The sequence below is a fragment of the Sardina pilchardus genome, chromosome 4, assembly GCF_963854185.1.
Source record: "Sardina pilchardus chromosome 4, fSarPil1.1, whole genome shotgun sequence".
NCBI lineage: Eukaryota > Metazoa > Chordata > Actinopteri > Clupeiformes > Clupeidae > Sardina > Sardina pilchardus.
In genome coordinates this window covers 25,078,673-25,102,177 of record NC_084997.1, presented here as the reverse complement: position 1 = coordinate 25,102,177, position 23,505 = coordinate 25,078,673, and the positions used below count along the sequence as shown (strand labels likewise).

General features: G+C 42.9%; 2 protein-coding genes across 3 annotated transcripts; both read right to left on the bottom strand.

The window, feature by feature from the left end:
* Positions 1-2,517: 2,517 nt before the first annotated feature.
* On the bottom strand, positions 2,518-8,051 carry LOC134078674 (butyrophilin-like protein 3). 2 transcript variants are annotated; one of them, XM_062534778.1, is made up of 4 exons: positions 7,950-8,051; positions 4,825-5,166; positions 4,204-4,482; positions 2,518-3,931 (listed from the first exon to the last, which is right to left on the bottom strand). In XM_062534778.1, exons 1-4 carry the CDS (start codon positions 8,002-8,004, stop codon positions 3,831-3,833), a joined length of 777 nt encoding a protein of 258 aa, XP_062390762.1. In that variant the 5' UTR covers positions 8,005-8,051; the 3' UTR covers positions 2,518-3,830. The 2 variants fall into 2 exon arrangements, with proteins under 2 accessions (XP_062390762.1, XP_062390761.1); XM_062534777.1 differs by having other exon boundaries at positions 4,825-5,169; positions 7,950-8,038.
* A 7,344-nt stretch (positions 8,052-15,395) lies between these two features.
* On the bottom strand, positions 15,396-23,505 carry LOC134078912 (immunoglobulin superfamily member 3-like). The gene is made up of 9 exons (XM_062535078.1): positions 23,154-23,505; positions 22,206-22,622; positions 21,623-22,021; positions 20,033-20,419; positions 19,536-19,910; positions 18,934-19,299; positions 17,908-18,321; positions 15,945-16,334; positions 15,396-15,844 (listed from the first exon to the last, which is right to left on the bottom strand). Exons 1-9 carry the CDS (start codon positions 23,503-23,505, stop codon positions 15,396-15,398), a joined length of 3,549 nt encoding a protein of 1,182 aa, XP_062391062.1.

The following is a 23,505-nucleotide window of genomic DNA, read 5'->3' as shown; positions in this document are numbered from 1 at the left end:
CTTTGTGTGTCTGACTTTGCTCTGGCCACAGAGCACATGTACTGTCACCAAAATACGCTGTCAAACTCTGGCTTAGTGACAAACCACATACTTGGAACTCAGGGAAAGTGGTAAACCTCCTACAACAAGAGCCCTGTTGCACTGTTTCATTAGAAGAATGAAGCCATTTAACTCTTCTATTAAGAGGTTTACCACACTGACTCTGAGTTAACTTACCCTGGTTTGTCACCTAACCACATACTTGGAATACCCCCCCAGGTCTGTTGACAGCCTTTCACTTCATACTGTATAAGCGTGATGAACACATAGCCGCACGCTTCTCCTCCATGCTGGAAGTCAGAAGCACACACACACAGGAGCCTACAGATTGTGAAAAGATATGTTTGACTTTAAGAGGGCTCAGCTCAGCAATAGACCCCTTCACGGTTCACGTCACAGAGAGGGTTTGTGACTTTGTGCATAAATTGAAGTGTCAAGGGAACATTTAGAAAAATGCTTACTTGTACGACTTTTTGAATGTATACTGTACATGCTGGGCCCGTATATGTCGGGCTAATGAATCACTGGCCACTTGCTAACATCGTCTACCCATTCTGTTTTCAGCTCAGGATCAGGCAGACAATTTATAGCTAAGACTCATTTATTAAGGTACTGTTTGCAGCCCTTGGGTAACAATGACAGCATACTTTGACAACTCAACATGTCGGTCTATTAGCTGTGTCCTTTTTCTTTTTCTGACATGCTGCATGTGCACCCAACCTAGACTCTTGATGATTACGAACATTGAAGGGGTCTATTCATAGGTTTCATTAGGTCCCATAGGTTTATCAAGCACCATGCAGTCTGCATTCATAATCTAGGTACTTGACTTTATAGTCTATACCTGTGGAAAGAGACCTAATGAATCCCATGAATATACTGTCTGTATGTGCTATCATTAGATGCTAAATGTATTTTTATTCTGATGTGGTGATGTTTTTTATACAACGTTATCTGGAAACAGTTACGACAGCCCAGCTTAGATGTTCTGGTGGTGGTAGTGGCTAACGTGCAGTAGCTCTGGGGACAATGTAATGATGCAACAATGTAATCCCTTGTAATATAGTTGACTTTGGATGAAAAACATATCTGCTAAATCAGTGTTTACCAACCTTTTTTTTTGAAGGCCCCCTTGCCTTTGTCTAAGACAAGCCAGGGCCCCTACCTAAACTTGCATACCCGCACACACAAGACATTGTGTTATTCAACAATCGGGGTCCGGGGATGAGTTACCAATGCCTACCCAAGCCCGACCTGAAGGTTGCTTACGCAAGCTCAGAGGTCAGAGGTAATAAATAGCTATAATGATTAAATGCAGAAATATGTTATTATTGATTATACAGAGTTTTGATTATCCAACTGGGTTATTGAGATTCTATTAATTTAATGTGCACAAATATAATTTTGGCAATCTCGCAACTTCAGCCAAGGCAACACTGTGTGGACCCCCTGCAATCTCTGGCGGCCCCTATTGGGGTCCCCGGACCCCAGGTTGGGAACCACTGTGCTAATACATGTAATGTAATGTAATTTTCTTTCCACTGCACTGAAACTTTTATGTTGAACACACTCTCACTCACTCTCAGTCTCAGTCTTGTCTCATCCTACAGTACCGTCTATACCCTGTGGTTTCCTGCCACAGAAACACATGCCCTATTTGACTGCTGCTCTTGCAGGGCATCTTGAAAAACAATACAGTAAGTTCATTTAACACAAATGACCTACTTTCTGTTAACAGACATGACAGTAACAATGTGAAACCCATGAATAGGTTCAGGAGGAGTAAACAGGTGAGGTACTTCAGGACTGGTCTACAGCCAGGTCTGAGAATCCAGGACAGAGTAGAACTTAAACGCAAGCAGAACAAGGAAGACGTAGTGAAATAAGGCCTTTCTTATATTGTACAGGTGATTTGGGTGTGCAGGACAGGTGTGTGAGGTTGATCAGTAATGGCATGGTGAGGTGATCAGGAGAGCAAGGAGGCCATTTAGTATTGCAGTTGTTGACGGTTAGTGGACAGACAGAGCAATGGGGCAGATAACGCTGTAGCTGCTAAGAGTGTTACTAGGCTGCGATAGTCTCAGATCCTCTCTCTCTTACTTCCTGACATACATGCTTACATTACTTAAGGTCCAGCTATGGCTATGTTGTCTCTCTTTGTTATGTGGGTCCCAAGAGCTGTCATACTGTACTGTTTTGGCCATTTATAGTAAGAGATGAGTTCGACATTTGAGAGATTCTTAATATCTCACAGCAGGTATGGGAGTGTGAGTGTTACCACACAGCTCCTGTTGTCTATTGAAGTTCACTATACACACAGACATATAGACATATTCAAAAGAAGTTGTAAATAAGTCACATCCATACAGTCACCAATCACATTCTTCACTGGATCCACATAGATGAAGATGAGACATATAAAAGGCAAGTCCAAAGAATGAGAAGTAGAAATTTGTAACTAACAAACATTCGATAAAAAATGGATTTAATTGACCAGCGGTAAAAACTGAATCGTAATCAACAGGGTGGCAAAATGTCATGTTGGTGTGTAGCGCTGTAATAGAATGTTATGTGGAAAGTGGAGTGTGCCACACTCATGTTAGTGCAAATAACATTCTATAGCAGACTTAGTTTTCCATGATCACAGTTTATTATGAGTACAGCAAGCTTTAATACCAATGCATATCCAACTTATTCTCACTGTTTTTAGAAATCACTTCAGCAAGCATAACAACACACCGGTTGACATATTTGTCACATTTGAATTTGCATTGAGTTTCATATACACCATACCAAACTCCATACTCCATAGAAATATACACTATATTGCCAAAAGTATTCTCTCACCCGCTTTGACTCACTTATGAACTTTAGTCACATCGCATCCCATCCTTAATCCATAGGGTTTATTATGGCGTCGGTCCACCCTTTGCAGCTATAACAGCTTCAGCTCTTCTGGGAAGACATTCCACAAAGGTTAGGAAGGGGCCATGCCCAAACTTTCCAAAAGTTGGGAGCATAGAATTTTTCAAAATGTTAATGCTGACGCATTAAGAAACTCTCTCACTAGAACTAAGGGACCAGTCACCAAGCCCAGTTTGGGGATGGCCCCTTCCAATTCCAACATGACTGTGCACTAGTGCACAAAGGAAGGTCCATAAAGGCATTAATGACAGAGTTTGGTGTGGATGAACTTGACTGGCCTGCACAGAGTCCTGACCTCAACCCAATAGGACACCGTTGACATGAATTAGAGTGGATACTGAGAGCCAGTCTTCTCGTCCAACATCACTATCTGACCTCACAAATGCGTTTCTGAAAGAATGGTCATAAATTCCATAAACACACTCCTAAACCTTGAGGAAAGTCTTCCCAGAGGAGTTGAAGCTGTTATAGCTGCGAAGGGTGGACCAACGTCATAATAAACCCTATGGATTATGGGATGTGACTTAAATTCATATGTGAGTCAAGACAGGTGACCCCAATACTTTTGGCAATATAGTGTATATGAAATAGTGACACTGTGTGTGTGTGTGTGTGTGTGTGTGTGTGTGTGTGTGTGTGTGTGTGTGTGTGTGTGTGTGTGTGTGTGTGTGTGTGTGTGTGTGTGTGTGTGTGTGTGTGTGTGTGTGTGTGTGTGTGTCTGTGTCTGTGTCTGTGTGAGAGAGAGAGTGAGAAAGAGAGAGAGAAAGGGAGAGACTTTGATGCTTGAAAGTAGAAGTGATAGTTCAGCTGTACGTGTTAAATTTAGAAGAAAACATTAAGCTTAGGCATTGTATGTGACATCTGTCCTAATATGTGCATTTGGTGATCCAGTAGGTGACAAGAATGGCACTGTAGCACAGCTCTGTTCCGCTCATCAGCATCGCACATCCAGATATGACTTCAAAACCTGCTTAGCAAATGCAGAAAAAGCGCATGTCAGGGAGGTACCTGCCTGTAGGTTGTTACTGGCACTGTCCAGTAACAATACATTATCATCAAAATGTACATTTACAGATTAAAGCTGTACATAAAAAAGTAAACAAGTCGGGTAACACTACTTATACTTTTACTAGTATCGGTGGAAAGTGTGTACTTTTACCATCTCTTGGTTCAGGTAAGACTCGGCATGCGTGGTTGTACGCCCATTTCATAAATTGGCTGAGGCTCTCTGATACTCACTTTCTACTTGAAACTGCTGCTCTTTTCCCTGGTTCCCAAATGAGACTCTGCATGTGTAGCTGTGCCCATACTGCCCCTGCACAGTGACACTTCTCTGGACAGAGAGGGGTGTGTCGTAGCCAACGCAGTACACTGAGTCCCCTGCATGCTGAAGGATATTTCCTTTACCATCCATCCATTCGATTGCAGGTTGAATTGTCCAGTGTGTGGACACACACACTAGAGTGACACTGCCATTATTATGACTCACAGCAGATATCTGTGGTACATTTCCAAGCTCTGCCCAGACACAAATTGGTTAAACGTTCAGTCAACATTGCAGAAGCTGCTCACAACAATGTGTCATATAATTCATTCATTCATTCATTAATTCATTCAGCAATTTTACTCTAAGCTTCAGTATTAAGGCAAAGATGTTTCTTACGTAATATATATATATATCTATATATATATATATATATATATATATATATATATATATTTTTTTTTTTTTTTTTTACGTAAGAAACATCTTTGCCTTAATACTAAAGCTTAGAGTAAAATTGCTGAATGAATGAATGAATGAATGAATGAATGAAAACTAATCCAGACTAAGCTGCTCCCGATGGGTGTTTCACTTACCATGAATGTGGACTTCAAAAGAAGCATCAGCAGTCCCCTCATTAGTTCTGATATAACACCTGTATGTGTTTGTGTCTGAGAGTCTGACTGATCTGAGATTTAGTGAGATGTTGCCCCTCTGCAGCTCTTCTTTGAACAGACTCGTCCTGCCACTGTATGCTGGAAGCTGCTGATCAGTTAGGTCCATGTGTCTTCTGTAATGATGCACCAGCTGATTTCCATTAATAGTCCACTTCACCTCCATGTCCACTGCACTGACACTGTTCTCGAGGGAACAGGGCAGAATCAGGTCTTCACCAACTATACTAATGATAAGATCACTTGGAACCACAACCTTTGGAACTGCTGAAAGAAACAACAAAATGATCTCACTACATGTCACGTGCGCTGCATAGAGCTGAGAGCACACACACGCGCACACACAAACTCACTCACTCACTCAATCACACACAAACAGTTTTCTTCTTTATTTGTGTTCACAATTCAGTTCTAAATACACCGATGACTTCCTCTAGATACAGATCAAAACAACAGCCTACTTCCTCCATTAATATATTCTTATTGCACTCATCAATGATAACAATATCAGGTCTGATGGCATTTGTGTCACAACACACTGGCATCTCTACATGGCACAAAGAGAACATTTGGGGTTTAAATGTGAAAATAATGACATTTAAATATCTCTATTGTTTATATCCATGATATTGATATTCAAAAACAAGTTTCCAATATGGCCACCAAGTATAAGAGAATAAGGGAATTATTATATATTTTGGTTAATGGAAGTAACTCATCAAAAAAAATCATATTCTTCTCTTTCTGAACAACTTACTACTGCTCAAAACGCTTTGAAAACACATCAGAGCTCATGGGAAAAAAAACATAATGCTGGATATCTAATGAAATGGACTGTGTTTGGAATGAAAGGATGCCACTTTGTTTTTTGGGAATGACAATGATCAATCTACAGAGGACTGAATTCAAAGACCCACTGAAAATCAAAAAAATGATGTGGCAAGTTACATTTTGCCTAAATTTAATCACAACTCATAATGGTGCTGAGTTTGTTTGGCTCTGACATGCGTTGTGGTGTCAGGGCATGCTCCTAATGAGAAGGTGGAGGGTGTCCTGGTGCTGGGGATCTGTATGTGGACATGGCCATCACTAAGCTCCTCGACAGTCTGTCCCAGAGGTGTTCAACTGGGTTTAAGTCAAGGGAGTGTGGAGGAACAGTCAATGGGATCAATGTCTTCATCCTCCAGGAACTTGCCCGCACACTCTCGCTACATGTGACCAGCCATTGTTGTGCACCAGGAGGAACCCAGGGCCCACTGCACCAATACAGCCAGCGTCAGACAATGGGTCTGAAGCTTTCATCCTGATACCGAGCAGTGAGGGTGTCGTGGTCTTGCCCGTAGAGGTCTGTGCATCCTTCCATGGAGGATATGCCTCTCTGGACTATCACTGGCCCACCACCAAACCAGTCATGCTAAATGATGTTGCAGACAGCATAATGTTCTCTACGTCATCTTCAGACCCTTGCACATCTGTCACATGCTTAGGGTGGGTCAACCTGCTCTCGATTCTGTGAAAAGCATATAGGGCTCCAGTGGCGAATCAGCCAGTTTTGTATTCTATGGCAAATGTCAATTGAGCTGCTCAGTGCTGGTGCCTCAAGAGGCCATGAAGTCTGTTTCTGTGGTCACATTCACATCAATGGCCTGTCATTTTGTAGGGCTCTGGTAGGGCTCCTACTGTTTCTTGTTGCACAAAGGAGCTTTAAGTTTCACCCTGACCATTTCTCGTAAAAGGGTCCCTGCACAAGCCATTCCTTGTAACTGTTGTTGTTCATCCCGACCAACTGGTGCCTCTACCTCCCCTTTTAACTTCTCCTTTCTGGAACTGGATTTCATTGTCTTACTACATTTCATTGTATAACCCAATTTCGTTGTCATTGTACTTGTACTCTGCACAATGACAATAAAGTTGAATCGAATCTAATCTCATCTAATTTTACACATTCGTTCTCAGTTCCCTTGCTCTGACAGTTACAGTAGTCTTCTGACTCACAATAAATATGTAAGGAAAGAAAACACCACAGAGACACAGCAATCCTACCTGTGCAAACTTTGTACTGACTTATGCTAACAGTAGTGATACTGACCTATAGCCAAATGTGAAACTAGAGAAAAATCAGTCAAGAAGGATACATTTTATGTTTAACCGTTTATGTAACGGTTTAAAAATGGTCAGTAATGGGAACCAAAAATCTCCCCTAGCCTTGACTTTGTTGCCTTCATGATTTACTTTACGCGCTCAAGATGCATTCCCAATTACATGGAGTAGCATTACGTTGAAATTATTACATAGGCCTACAATATATCTGCTGAATTGTGGAGGTTGAGATCATTGCATGTAAAATGTTGTTGCTACATATTGACAATGGAAACATTCGGAAAAATGAGAAGCAGTTTGAAGTACAGTAAAGCTACTTGGATTTATTGGCTAAATGCTGGTGCCCCTGATGCCCCTTGGTACCCTTCGCACAGTGCGTGATGTGTGTAGTGGTAGCGGCGGCACATGTCACTTTTGCTAACAAAGACTAATACTACCAAAGTCACATCATTGCAAATCTCATATGATGGTGCATCTTTCTACAAAAGTGGTTGTCTTCTATAATCATTAGCTTATTGTAAACATACAGTATCCTCCTGAGACCCAATCCATAGACTTGTCCTGTAGTGGACATAAGTTGTAGATGCATTCACCTTTACCCCTTTGAGCTATTCTATCAATTCCTGTGGTCTTTTAAAGAGGACATCCTAGGCTTTCTTGTGATATGTCATGTGATTAACTGGGTTGCTGAACCTCTTCTTTCCTTTTCTGATTCTGTTATGGTCGAAACTTCACACAGCCTAGATGCACCACAGTTTTTGACATTGTTTTAAGATTGTAAATTTGTGGCTACTTCCTAAAATCCCTGTCATTTTGATTATGCAAGATCGTCACATTATGTATTTCATAATGCTGAAATATGGTAATAGACATGTTAGGACTAAAAAAAGAATTATCGAATTATTATTGTTTACTCTGGATTAAAAAAAAAGTATAATATACCTTACCTGAATATAGTGGTTGCAAAATAAGAGCAAGGCACCAAAGGAATCTCATGGTCATTTGTGAAATGGTCTCTCTCTCTCTCTCTCTCTCTCTCCGCTCGCTCAAAGACTTCACACAATGGATGACACTCACTGAGAGGTTTACCTGAAGCGCTTCCCACCACTGTTTCCTGTTCCGACCATATGAGACTTTTTGACACAAATTCACACAGGTTTTTTTTTTCTTTTTACTTTGTGTACCCTCTCTTGTAGCCTGAACATTACCAAGTAGGCCATTTTTGTCACTGTTAACTGTGACACTGATCATTGTTTGTTGCATTATGTGTATTCACTTTGATTATAGTATGAAATATGCTATTCTCCAATCTAGTCTATACCAATATGGAAACTGTATTACAGTAATTTAAAGCTGTCATTGAATGGAAAACATTTTTGTCTTTGTTTTGATGAATTTGGAGAGGTTGTGCATAACTGAAGAGCTATCATGAACATGAGGCATGATTGTTCATATGAAAATCTTGAATTTAGAAACAGACACTAAAAATGGGCAAATTAGAACAAAGTCTACTTTTAATGTCAAATATCGCAAAGCCACTGATGTTCAATTGAGTTTGCCAAAGAGGGCGCCATTTAGTCAAAAGGGTCCGTGTACTTTTTCGTTCATTCATTATTCTATTTTGGAAGTTGCATGGGAAATGAAAAAGGAGTTGTATATGAATTGTTACGCTGATGTATGACTTGTGAAATTGAATCCAGTGCCACGTTTTGATATATCTTACGTATTGAAAATGAAACGCTGAACTTTTGGAGAAAACAAAAACCGAATTTTAAAAGGCCATTCTGGATTGCATTTGGGTCTATTTTGGACCCAGGTTTTGGGTGACCAGTGGGGTATACTACGAACCTCGATTGGTGCGTTAGCGAGGTATGTTGCGCTCAAAGCCAGGGTATGCTGTGACACGACAGTGGCTCTGTTTTAGCGTAGTAATCTTGTTTTAATATAGGCGGTCTTGTGCATCTCCACGTTTCACGATTGGCCAAATTCACCCAAGCCCAGAGAACGCGCTCTGAGCTGAAAGCCTAGTTGGTACTTTGGAGTAAACTGTAACCATTTTCGAAGGCTGTTGGCCTGTTGATTTGAGTGGTGAATGGTGAACAGGTGGCCTGTTGATTTGGTGCATTTGAACGGCCTCAAAAATGGTTACAGTTAACCCCAAAGTACCGCCTAGTTTGATAAATTCTAGCCTGACTCTCGAAGCAGACAGCGAACTACAGGATCTGGCGAAAGTCAGGTTAGATAAATTCACCCCTGAGTGAGTTTCGTGAAAGCCACTGCTCCCGAACAGGTTTGGTTGGCAGCTTAAGATACCATGGTGATACATTGACACTAGAAAAGATTCACTTTCGTATGACAGCATACCCTAGATTTGAGCGCAACATACCTCGCTAACTCGCTAATCGAGGTTCATAGTAGGCTATATGCCTACCCCACGGGAGGAATATTGTGGTCGTGGAGATGTGTGAGTGCGCGGCGTGCGAAACGGTGTACTTCCAGGGAAAAGATAGGATCAGTCAAATGGAATAGGCTAAAATAAAGGAATAAATTAATATCACAAATTAAAAAATGATCAGAAAAGTCGTCTATTTTTCTAATACTATTATTTGAAGATGATTACACGTTTTGAAAACAAAATACAGACATTTCTGCTTTTATTCTTTTGAATAAAACACCAAGTTGCACCCTTTTCGCATTTTCACATTTCATTCCAAAATAGAATAACGAATGAACGAAAAAGTACACGGACCCAAAAGGACCATTTCAATATCCAGCCTAAATAAAAGGTTTTAATTGGGCTTGTGAAATTGCAATTGAGTTTATTTTTTTATTAATCAAATTTGAATATATACTATTTTAACATTAGAGAACACAGTACAATACTGGATTCATCTAGCCTGGCAAACTAAACACAGAAATGTATAGTCTGGGGTCGGACCATTCACAAGAGCAGAAGCCTGTGGGTGGGATGAACAGTTGTCTTTCAAACTGCCTCTGCACATAATAGGCCAGCATTTGTGACCAATCGTAGCCGGTCGGCAAAGCGGCAAATACATCCTTCTTTAAAACGAATGACTTGAGTGCTTCTTTCTGCTCAACCTTCTTTTAAGCATTGTTGACATAATAGAAGTCATTAGCTAAGATAATCAACCTGGTTAGCATCGTTAGCATAGTTAGCATTTCTAGCATAAATGCTAGAAATCAGCAGCTAAGTTAGCTAATCAACCTGGTTAGCATGGTTAGCATAGTTAGCATTTTTTTAAAAAATGCTACAAATCATAAGTTAAGTTGGCTAATCAACCTGCTTGGCATTGCTAGCTTAGTTAGCATAGTTAGTTATTTTTGAAGCCCACTCTCGCAGGTCTTTGGACATGCACATTTCTAGTTCACATTGTTATGTCTCCTGTACAGACCGATATTTTAAACTCTAATACACTGTTAGGGCTCTATACCATAAGTGATTTTGTCAAATGTCATCAGATGCCACATTTAATGCAGTCATTTGGGAGTTACATGAAGGTGTGCCTTTATGATACAGATCATATTGGCCACTTTTGACTGATTGGATTTGTGATGACATTTTTAAGGGGGACATCTAGTGGACAAAGGTGTTGAAGATTACTTGCGAGATAGAGAGTAGGTGTAAATGAGATTGTGAGACTGCACTGGGGTGTGTTTCCCGTTCACGTGATGCTGGCTCTGAATGAAAATGTGATGTGGATTAGCTAGACAGATAGGCTAGTGCTTTATGTCCCTCTTTGCGATTATAGTTTTTCAATACCGGAACAATATGGAAACCTTCATGGACGTACGTACCCGTCCTATGTATATACAGATAAGGAATTCTTCAATGACGTGGAGAAATCAGATCATTGGCAGAGGTAATTTCACACCAATGCGGACACATTTATGAATGAACATATTAATTTTAGCTAATAAAATATTTAAAATACTACACAATGTCCCTTTAAAGGAGCAACATGACCACTTTTATTCTGTTAAAGGTAGGGTATGGAATGAGATTTTTTGGCCATTTTTGCAAAATCACTTGAAATCCTATTCCTAACCCACTTATAGCCACTAAGTTGGAAGCACTGAAATGGAAATTAAACACGTCAATCATCTGCGGAACGGGCAGGGCTCGAAAAACTCCAGCCAATAGAATTCCTCACCCCATACCATCATTTCACAGCTCGATCGTCAATCTAACGTCTTACTCCTCTTCCTACTCCCCCTCCCCACCGCGCGCGACCCTTTCGAAAGCTGGTGACCGCGAGTCAGTGCTGAAACGAAACCAACTGCCTGCTGCTGCACGTCCATGTTCCCCTCTTGTTGTGTCACTTCATTTCTATACAAACTAACTAAGGCAGCGGATACCTACGGAAACTCAATCACCCACGCAATAAATAAGCTATGTAGCAAAAATTACATTTGACCATGACACGAATATGCTGTAAACATGAAATCGAAACTTAACAGCTTGGAGCTACGGTGGAATAGGCGAACCAACGGGGCAGCACTAAACTCGGATATTTCAGGAGATAATCGCCCTGGTAAGAACAAACCAGATTCTGTTCAAATATACACACCTATGGCTACTGAACCATATGTACTACAACCCTTTGGAGGTGAATAGCCTAAAGAATGTAATTGGGGAAGTTGATGTGAGTGATTGTATGGAGACTAGAGCTCATAGTGCTGTAGACGCCAGGATGGCATTTCATTTAGCCTGGCTCGCTCTCGCGCTGCGCATTTGAATTGTCGCTCGTGCATGGAGGGCGGGACTTGAGGTTGTATATGTTCAAACTCTGCCGTCCGTTTTGCTAATTCCGTACCCAACCTTTAACCTTTAGTTTTGTAACTGCATGACGGAGAAGCCAAATATAAGTTCTGTGCAACATTGCTAAGGCAGGTTTAGATCAAATTGGCATCCTTTTTATCACAACATCCTTTTTTATCACAAAATGTTCTTTCAGGGTGGCATGCCCCTAGACCCCCCTAGTATTGCTGTGCTGCTAACTTTCAGAGGGGGCGGGGGGGGGGGGGGGGGGCTTTATAGTGGCTCATAATGCATCCATGCCGTGGGGTAAGAAACTGTGGTTTTGTTGAACGTAAACAGAACATGGTAGATGAAGTGAAATAGGGCCTTATTTGTATTGTACAGTAGGCCTACATGTGTTTTGGGTGTGTAGCAGTGTAGGACAGGCGTGTGAGGTTGATGAGTAATGAAATGAGGTGATCAAGAGAGCAAAGAGGCCATCTACTGGACACATGTAGTATTGCAATTATTGTTGATAGAGGAGTGCAATGGAGCAGATAATGCTGAAGCTGCAAAGAGTGTAACTAGGTCTCAGGTCCTCTCTCTGTCTTACTCCCTTGCAAACATGCTTGCATTACTTAAGGTCCACATAATGGATAGGTTGTCTCTCTGTTATGTGGGTCCCAAGAGCTGGCATAATGTACTGTATGTTTTGGCCATTTATCTTAAGTGGTGAGTTTGACATTTGAGAGACTTAATATCTCACAGCAGATATGGGAGTGTGAGTTTTACCAGTACACACAGCTTCTTTTGGCTATTGAAGTTCACCATTACACACCATGATGCCAGTAGCATAGTATGTACACACAGAGTAGGGAAAGACATAAAGAAGTCGTAATGAGCCACATCCATACTGTCACTAATAATATTCTTCACTGGATCCAGAAGAGGTTTAACCTGACTCGCCAGATCCTTGTAGTTTGTTGAGCTTCACACAAAGATCTGGGACTTCTCGATAGAAAATGTATTTCTGAAAGCGGGGCCTTATAAAAAAAATCCTTGCATGTGATTTGATAAACCACTTGTCAGTTATCTTGAATGACGTGTTAGGCTACTTCAAGCTCTTGCCAAACCCGGTCGGAAGAAGAGTGAAAACATCCTTGCCACCAATAAATGCCTTCAAAACCATTCTCTGTTTATCTTTTTAAGAATGAATACTCGATAGATTCGACAAAACGGTTGAAATAGCAGAATCAATGTCAGCACAAGACCCTTGTGTGGAGCTCAGCGAAACGCCTCTGGTGGAGCATGGCGGAACTACAAGGGTCTGGCGAGAGTCAGGCTAGAAGAGGTTGGGGATTACAAATGAAAGGCAAGTCTAAAGAATGAGAGATAGAAATGTGCAACTGAATAGCATTCAATAAAAAAAAATAAAAAAAAATAAAAAATAAAAATGTCATGTTGGTGTGTGCAGTGCTGTAAATGAATGTTGAGCAAATAACATTCAATAGCAGATTTTGTTTTCCATTATCACAGTTTATTATGAGTTCCGCAAGCTTTAATACCAATGCAGGCCCAACTTATTCTCAACGCTGTTTCTGGAAATCACTTCAGCAAGCAAAACAACACACCCATATGTTGACATATTTGTCACATTTGAATTTCCATTGAGTTTCATATACCAAACTAAACTCTATAACCAATAGAAATACATCTAAAATGTGAAAAAGTGATAGTTCTACAGCTGTAAGCAATTCAGTTGAAAGAAAAAAGTAAGCTTGAACATTGTGCGTTTCATTTCCTTCCTATAGAATGCAACATCCAAATTATATCTCATTAGTAAAGTAGACCCATATATTCAGTTTGGTGTTTATAAATGTACAATATTTGATGTCAGGAATTGGCAACAAAATATGGCAAAATGGCAAACTAATTCCAAAGGTTCCATGTGTCCTTTAATTCTTTAGGGCTTGTTGGAAATTCTCAAGTTCCGCTTCACTCTCTTCTCCGATCTAGAAATATAAGCACATATAATACACACACACAACAGTTTTGATAAAAAAAAATATATGCATGTTTACTTTAGCATGAAACTGATGTTTCTGGCCCATGTGATGTGGTTCAATTCTCTTCATACCTGTTCTGGTATGTGCATTTGATAATCCAGTAGGCAAGAAGAATGACACTGCAGTGCAGCACAGCTCTGATCATGCATCCATATGTGGCTTCAAAAGCAATACACACACACACACACACACACACACACACACACACACAAAATGTCAGGCAGGTACCTGTCAGTGGGTTGTTATTGTACAGCAACTACACATTAGTGGTTGTCCAATACATCATCATCAGCAGCATTGAAAGTTTAAAGTGTGTGTGTGTGTGTGTGTGTGTGTGTGTGTGTGTGTGTGTGTGTGTGTGTGTGTGTGCGCGCAGTCGTACATTTACCAGAAGAAAAAAAAAACATGGATATTCTGACATTATAAACGTACACATTTGCAAGAAAACCAAATCACAAATTGAAGGGGAAAAATACTTGCATATTTAAACAATTTAGCATGATAAAGAGTTTGGTAGGCAATGGATATTCCCATGGGTGTTGTTCAGTCATAGCTAAGATGCTAGAGGTCAAGTGGCACAAGCAACAGCAGCCGTGGGAATATCCATTACCAACCTCAAACGAAATAATCTAAAAATGCCCCATTATCTCAATCCTATGCATTCAATTAAAATAGCCTCACATCATCACATACCCTTCACCATACCTAGAGAGTTAGGCTAATAGCTGGTTTCATTTGCATTGAGAGATGATCTTATGGAAAATACCCCATGCCAATCTATGGTGAAGGCTATGAGGTGGGGCTATCTTAATTACAAAGGCAAGGGAACTCCTGGATCCATGAAATAACAGGCCTTTAAAAATCTGCCTGCCTCTATGGGAATTTAACATAGGGGTGTACTCACCTAACTGTCTTTTAATGAAGAACTTATAAACATATATTTACAATACATTATTCATTCACAAAGAAAATTGGTGTCCTTAAAGGTTGGATTTTTCCTCATTTTGTTTTAATTAAAACATTAAGATCAATTTCCAAAAGATGATTATTATTTACAGTATACTCTTATTAGCCAACTTCAACATGGGTGTTTTGACGTATGCTGAGCACCGTATATATCTGCCCTGATGCACTCATTGACACAGACACACTTTTCACTTTGGACTCCTTTCTCTTCTGCTGTCCCTTTCTACAGTACAGAGCTAGGGGCTACTATAGGTTACAAGGCACATGTAACTACAAAATGGGTTCTGGGGTAATGCGAAAGAGAGCTCACCATGCAGCCCGTACACGTTGCAGGACAGGGTATGGTTTCTCCCATTTGCTGTGAAAGGGAAGAGGACATGGTTTATTTTGCTTTTGCCTTATGGCCAGTGCTGACAAGGTTCCCAGGCTGACAGGTTAAAAATAAGAATGTATTTGAATGCATTCCCTGATATCAACTTTTCTCCAAATAGTACTGTATGTCTGTGGTCTTAAACAAGTCATTTAAGCTTCAACAAACTACTGTGAAGATTTAGTAAAATGCATTATGCACACTTGTTTGTACTTGGTAGTGACTTGTGAAATCATATTAAAGGGGCCATGCCATACACATTTAATGTCGTACCCAGCTTGTGCACACTGACAGTGATGACTCCTGACTGGTCAGCGGCCACAGCCTTCCACTGGCCATCGCCACCGCAGGCATGCTGATGAACCTCCACCTTGCAGTGGTACGCTCCGCTGTCGGAGGGCACTGCCGTCAGGATGCTCAGGCCAAAGGTGTCCTTAGTGGGGTGTGAGAACCGGAGCCGGTCCTGGTATCCGTCCTGGACCTTTAGGTGCCCGTTAAACATCTGTGTCAGCAGGGCCACGGAACCGTCGGAACCCGGTCTCTGGAACAGCCAGGTGACGGTGTAGATGGAAGAGGACGGGTCAGAGCCTTCAGTCTCCACGCTGCATTCAAGGTCCAATCTCTGACCCTCGGTCACTCCACAGTTCCTTGATGTTTTGTTCAAGCTGAAATCACTTTGAACTGTGGGAAGAATGACACAGACAATTATAGTTTAAGTTGTTTGCTTGAGGGCACTTTCATTCAAGCAATAATGTCATATTTGTTTATGTTTTGCTTCTACCTTCCGTCTGGATGTTTACGTTGAGCTCTCCGGACCGGTTCTCAGCCAGTTTCCTCCAGCTTTTGTCAGGCATTAGCAGCCATTCTGTCACATGACAGGAATAGATGCCCACTTCTGAGGGCCCCACACTTAGGTACTTGAGGTCGAATTGCATGGGAGTGGGTCGCTTGAGCATCAGGCCACCTGCCGGTGAATCCAGAGCACGGAAAGTACCATCCCGACTGGCATTGAAGATCATTTGGGTCCTGCCCTCATTCTGGGTTCTGTACCAGATTACCTCAAAGGCCGACCGATCGCTAGAACGGGATTCGATAACGCAGTCCACGTTGAAGCCATCCTGGGGCTTAGTAGTCACACTCTTGCTGGTCTTCTGAAGATCCAGTGAGGCCGCTGTGGAGAATTTAAAGTTTCAAAGCAAAGATGAGTTATTGCTTATATGTTATTATAGGCAAGCTCTAAAGGCATATAGAGTCATGGCTGAAAATGTTGCCACCCCATGCTAAAGTTGACTAAAAAGAGGAATATAAAATCGTCTTTTGGAAATTTACCTTAATGCCATAAGTAATAAAATTAGGATATATCCAACCTTTAAGGACACACATTTTCTTTGTGAATAAATAATGTATCACAAATAAATTAATGTTCCTCCTTAAAATACTGGGGTCATAAGTCTTGGCACCACTATGTAACCCTATGGGAATTTAACACATAGGGTTAACATAGGGGCAGGCAGTGTTTTATTTTTAAAGGCCACTTCTTACATGGATCCAGGATACTATGCATCCTGATAAAGTTCCTTTGACCTTTGGAACTTAGGGGGTATTCACACCTGCCTTGTTTAGTTCGATTAAAACGAACTCAAGTTCGTTTCTTGCTTGGTTCGGACCTTTTTGACTGGTGTGAATACAATCACTCGAACTCTAGTGCGGACCAAACAAGCGGACCGAGACCCAGCTGAGGAGGTGGTCTCGGAGCGGTTCCTATCGAACCCTGGTGCGGTTCGTTTATGGTGTGAAAGCAGACCGACCTCGATCCGACCCAGTTACAGAAATCTACCTTTTTTGGATTTGACGAGCTCCCGTAGTTTTTGCGCTTTATGGGAAATGTAGGATAGCTCCGTGACGCACAACAGCTGTAAGCAGCAGTGGGCTAACGCTTTTTTGCCAACAATAATTTGATTTTGCATCTCCTACCCGTTCCGTCTTCCGTAGGCCTGCTGTTAGCATGTTGGACACACATGAGAGCTCTTCTCAGCTGTTTTGTTGCACGTCTTCGTCGATGCAAAATTACGAGCATGATATTGTTAAACTTGCATTACACGGTCTTGACGCTCAAGCACTTCTGCAAAGCTGTAACTGTATAAACTATATTGCTAGGATAATAACGAGTACAGTACGCAAACATAGTATTTACGTGGGCCAACTTTGACTTTGGCTTCCTATTCTTCACCCCACCTACACGTTTACCAGCCAATGGTTGAACGACCTTAGCACATGTGCTTTTGTTTATAAATTCTGGTCCAGTTGCAATTAATCACGGTGTGAAAGCGAACCGCACTAAAAAAGAAAAAAAGAAAAAAAAATTGGTCCGGACCAAGTAAGTGAACTAACGGACCTTTCTGGTGTGAATACGCCCTAAAATAGCCCCACATCATCACACACCCTTCACCATACCTAGAGATTGGCATGGTGTTTTGTTCAGTTAGCTTAATAGCTGATTTGATTTGCATTGAGCTCAATGAGCATCAAACAGGCCAACAATTTCAGCCATGACTGTATCATATCGTTTTGTACTGTATGCTATCTCCATAGAATTATGCATATGCCATCACTTCATAATATACATTCTACATAATGCTCCATACACAGCTTATGCTATTTTACATACTGACTAATGGACAAGTAGAAATGGTAAATTTTAGGTACTGTAAATGAAGACGATGAGAGAAATCCAAGAATCTTACCTATCGGCTCTACGATGACCTGGGTGACCCCTGTTTCACCTGAGCCCTTCTTCTCCCAGACCCCGGTGCACCCGTGCTGATACTGTTCCACCCCACACCAGTACTTCCCGCTGTCTCCCGGTTCCACGTTGGCCACGGTCAGGCGGAAGGTTTTCGGGTCGGTCCTAGAAAACCGGAGCCTGGACGGCAGACCAGCAGGGTCGTCACCGTAGGTCAGGTCTCCCTGCTGGCTGTATGTGAGAAGGGTCAAGGTGGGGGAGTCTGATCCTGCGCTGGAGCTCTTGTAGTACCAGGTCAGGGAGAGGTGGGAGGAAGGGTCGTCCACTCCAGAGATTATGCTGCAGGTGAGGTCAACCTGCCCTCCTTCACGTTCCTTTTTCTGAGTCTTGGTTTCGTCCGTACGGAAATTACTGTCTGAAGTGACAAAGTAAGACGTTGATCTTAACACAGGAGCTGTTAATAACCACACTGTACCATATTATGCTACAGTATATATGCCTGTCACCAAGGGAGGGTACACACATAAAGATTTTATAAATCTCAACCGATTTTTTTTTATCTGTGAGAGAACCCACACATGAAGATAAAAAATCTGCTCAGCTGCCCTCGGAACACCTCACACACTACAGGATATCCAGTCGCAAATATTGAACATGTTAAATATTTATGAATATTGGCGGCAAACATTTTCTGAGGCAATCGTCGGGAGAATTTTGACTCTTAACACACCACGCACTACACGAGAATCTCATAAGATATCTTAAGAATTTAAGATAATCGGCCGTTTTCTGTCTTCTGTAAAAATGACATAACACGAGGCGCGTCTCACTGCAGTGATCTTCTGGGGGAGTCAAATCCATGGTTATAGTTTGAAGAGCAATGCAGAGAGAGTCTCTCAAAGTAACAGTATGACGTAGACTAGACTTGCAGGAGATGTCCTGGCAATACTGCTTGTCAAGTTTCCCCTTAGTTATGATGCATTTTGGTCCTACAAACATCACTTTCACCTGAGCGTGCACTACGCACATTTTTCTCTGATCGTCACCTCCACGGTAGCGGTCTTGGGCGGGAGGGAGTACCACTCTCCAGAGGGGTCCTGGAGCCACTCCTGCACCTGGCACGTGTAGATGCCACTGTCACTGGCACCTGTCTGTCGCAGCGCCAGCTCGAACTTCGGCCCCGGAAGCGTGTTCGTGCCCGTCCTCTTGCCCGCGTCGTGGAGCATCACAACGCCGTCAAGGTCACTGCTGGCGACCATGCGGCCGCCCACATCCCAGGTGACGTTAAAGCGGGAGGAGTTGGAGGTTGCCCCGGAAACCGCGCACGACACCTGGATGTCAGAGTTGACGACGCTTCTCAGGGCAGAGGAGGGGGTGAGTGATAACTTGCTGGCTGCAATACAGAGAAGAATGAATGATTGTCATTCTAAAGAGCAAAAGAGACACACAAACTTTGCCCAAATGTACTGTACAACATGCTGTTGCTATGAGCTAATCTCCAATTACCATATTGCTGCAGAGCAGGAAACAACACAACAGCACACACGGGAACATCACATTGTATACTTCCTGTATGAATGCTGTTCTACATACTGTATAACTTCCTGAATGAGGCCTTTCACATTGTACCTGGCTTCCGCACATTCACCCCCAGAGGGCTTGATAGCTTCTTGGCTTTCTGTGTTTGCTTCAGGAAAGCTCCCACTTCACACTGGTAGAGGCCCGTGTTGTGGAGGCTTGCCTTGGTCATGGCCAGCGTGTACTGCGTGTTGTCCCCACTCACAATGGTGCTGAGCTGGTATCCTTCGGTCTCGTGGCCCCAGGCTATGTCCCCCGTGTGGCTCAGTGAGACCACCATCTGTGGCTTAGAGGATGCAGTTTGCAGGTACTGCCAGGTCACAGACAGAGGCACTTTGGGGGCCCCCACACGGCACAGAAGACTGATCTCTTTGTTCACCTCCACGTTGGTAGTACGACTTTTTAAGGCCACTTTTACCAGTTCATCTAAGGGAACACGACAGGTATCATAAGGCCATGAAATGGTGCTGTGCATAAAATGGTTGAATAACATACAGCATATCTATGGGTGTCTCTGTTGGTTAGTGTTTGAGAATCTTTGATCATACCAAGTGCCGTCACTTGGACAGAGCACTCCTGCGATTGGCTGGCTGTTTTCTTGACATCTCTGCCGTTGTTCCTGCTCCACTCGGACACGGTACACTCGTAGACGCCAGCATCCGCAACCCCGGCCTCACCCATCTCCAGGACGACGGTGCCATCGGCTGATCGGAACGTCCGCAACACGGGCCGCTGACGGAACTTTGGGGCGAGATCCATCACACCCTCACGGCTGAGGCTGACGACCTCGCTGAACGAGCTGCCCTGTGAGTCTGTCCTGTGTCGCCAGGCGACGGATAGCTCGCCGTGCAGCCCGGACACGGTGCAGGATAGGGTGAGAGGTGCCCCCTCAGTGACACTCAGGCTCGGTACCATGGAGACCCTCAGTCCACTCGCTGTGAAAGGGAAGAGGACATGGTTTATATTGCTATTGCTTATGGCCAGTGCTGACAAGGTTCCCAAACTGACTCAACATTTCTCAAAATAGCATTTCTGTGGTTTCAAACAAGTAATTTATGCTTAAGCAAACTACTGGGAACATTTAATAAAATGTATTATGCACACTTTTTTTACACACTAGACATGCTTTACAGCAGTGATAGTGACTTGTAAAATTATGTTAAAGGGGCCTTGCCATAACAGGCTTGTGCAAAATTCAGAATTTAATTAAGAATGTCTCCTTAATTCCAATTAAATTCTTGAATGTGAATTGAATTTTAATTGATATCAAAAACAGGATGTAGAAATAAAATTCAAATTTGAATTAAAGGAAGTAGAATTGAAATTCAATGAAATTCGAAGAAATTCATATACCACTTAAGGGCAGTGTTTAACATTGAAGCTTACAGTATATGTCAGATATTTTCAATTTCAATTTAATTTTACTTATAGAGTGCCAAAACATTACACATGTCTCATGGCACTTTACAGAGAGTTAAACATTCAAGATATTATTGCATCAAACACATGAATTAAAACTTAAAACCATAACCAAATTAGTCTTCCCAAAATGGAATGTACTGTATGTGAGATTCAACACATTGCCTCTGTTGTTTGACTGTGGAATTGCTTTGAATTGCCATGAATTTAATTCCAATTCCAATTCCATTTCAACTTCCTGTGGGGCGGAGTCAATGCAATCCAAATTCCAATTCATGAATAGCCTGGCTAGCGCCTACCACTTCTCAAATGAGACGTGGTCTGGCAGATGTTCATTTTCTCGTATTTGAAAACATGTGCATGGCTCATCATGGTCTTGCTTTCTCCCCTGTTCTGTGATTGTTCCCCTATCTCAGTCAAAAATTAGGGCGGTAGCTTCTAGACTGCCTTAGCAGCGTGAATGAAATCACCGCGCAAGGCAGGATGGAAACACCCAGGCTAATTCATGAATTGAATGGAGGCAAATTCAAAAATGTGCAATTGTGCGCAAGTCTGTGCCATACACATTTACATTATTTTGTAACATGCCCTTATATGCTGTTTTTGTCGAAGAAATGCCTTTTCTCACAATGCTCTAGCATGCCTTGAAAACCACTTAGCAAATTGCAGGCTGATTTGCTAATAAGTTGTTATTTTGACATGCTGAATTGGCTTCTGACCTTTAGGAGTGATGGTGACCTGCTGGGACTGAGACTGCTCGCTCTGACCCTGACTGAACACCCCACCAAGGCCTCTCTGTTCCAGCCACACCCGGCACTGGTACGCCCCCTGGTCCTCCGTCCTGACCGGACGCAGGGTCAGCAGGTAGTCCTTCTCCGTGGTCTTGGCCGCCCGTAGCTCGCCCTCACGCTCCCTCCTCTCGTAGGCGGATGAAACGGTCAGTTTTCCCAGTGGTCCCACGCGCGCCAGCTCCTGCTCGCCCTTGAACCAGGCCACGGTGAAGAAGAGTTCTGGAAGCTTCTGGGTCTGGACGCTGCAGCGGACCTCCACAGCCTCGCCCTCCTGGAGATCAGCCTTGGCCACGTTGATGTTAGCGGCAAAAGAGTCTGCAGCCACGTCTGGTGAAACAGGAAGTATGATGAGACGATCCATTTTCACTATGACATGCCATGACACACATTCTAAAGCAGAAACGCTTCACAAGTTGGACAGAGATCACAGACCCATGTTTTTATCAAAGACACGATCAGCATGAGAGAGAGAGAGAGAGAGTTCAGCAAACAGGAAGGCCACAAGTCTCACCGACAGTTTTGACGACCACGTCTGCGGGCAGAGCGTCTCGGTTGGCGACAGTGACCCAGGAGCGGTCAGGGTCCTGGATCCACTCCTGGACCCGGCAGAAGATGCTCCCCTGGTCACCCTGCTGCATTTTGGCCACACGCAGCTGGTAGCGGGTGTCCTCCACCTTCTCGATCACCACCTGCCTCGACTTGTAGCGCTCCTCGTAGCCAGCCCCCGGGCGCACCGTCAAATCACGGTCCAGGCTGATGACAGGGCGGGGCTCGGCCTCGCCTTTGGCGTGGAGAAGCCAGGTGACGGACAAGTGGGTATGCTGGAAGGTTTGGCTGGAGGCCTGGCACTCCAGCTGAAGGGTGTCCCCCTCAAACAGAGTCACGGGGCTGGGTCCAGAGTAGGTGGTGACCAGGGTGTCCTCCACCACTGAAGATGGGACAGTGATCAGTGAAATGCTATTCAGTAATCAAACAGAAATCTCTGTGCACAGCAGATACATACAACGATGCTGGTTGGTAGAGCAAACGACTGAATGGAAAGCAAAAACTGATCACAAAATGGGTTGTTAATCCTCAATGAAAAAAAAAAAAAGATTAAATGCCGTGGTCAGTTTTTGCTATTCATTCACTAATCGGTTACAGATGTCTGGTTTTACTTGTTGATTACTTGAATTATCTTGAAATTTCGCATAACGCATCATTTTGCATAACACCTTTGCATTTAACTGTGTAAGTTATGAGTCAGTCATTTGCAAAACATTGCAGTCATTGCTTTTATTGCACTGACCTGCAAGCATAAGTAGCGACCACTAAGCGTGAATTCCCCATCCTGCTACTTGAAAACAAGATGATTGGTTGTAGCACTATTCTATTGCGTGGAGAGGGAATTGTACAATATATTTACAAAAAAATAAATAAAAAGCTATGAAAATACTAAGTAATTAATTAGATAGCCCACCCTTCAGGGAGGTTTTAGCACTGTAGGCTCCCCAACGGGTGGCATATGTGTTCGGACTATAGCACTCGATCTCCGCAGTATCCTCCAGGAGAGCATTGTTGATGTGGAAGACAACAGATGACCCCGACTGCCTCTCAATCCAGATGTCCTTGTTCCGGACCCGTGACGAGAATATGGCGTAGGCGAAGCCTTCATCCTCGGTGCTGATGATCTGGATCTCCTCAGACCAGGTGGCCCGGTGGGCTGAGAAGCTGAAGTCGTGCTCATACATGTCCTCGAAGCCGCTGACGCTGCAGGTAATGGCGACATGGAAACCCTTGACTCGGTACAGTGGGCCAGACTGGATCGTCAT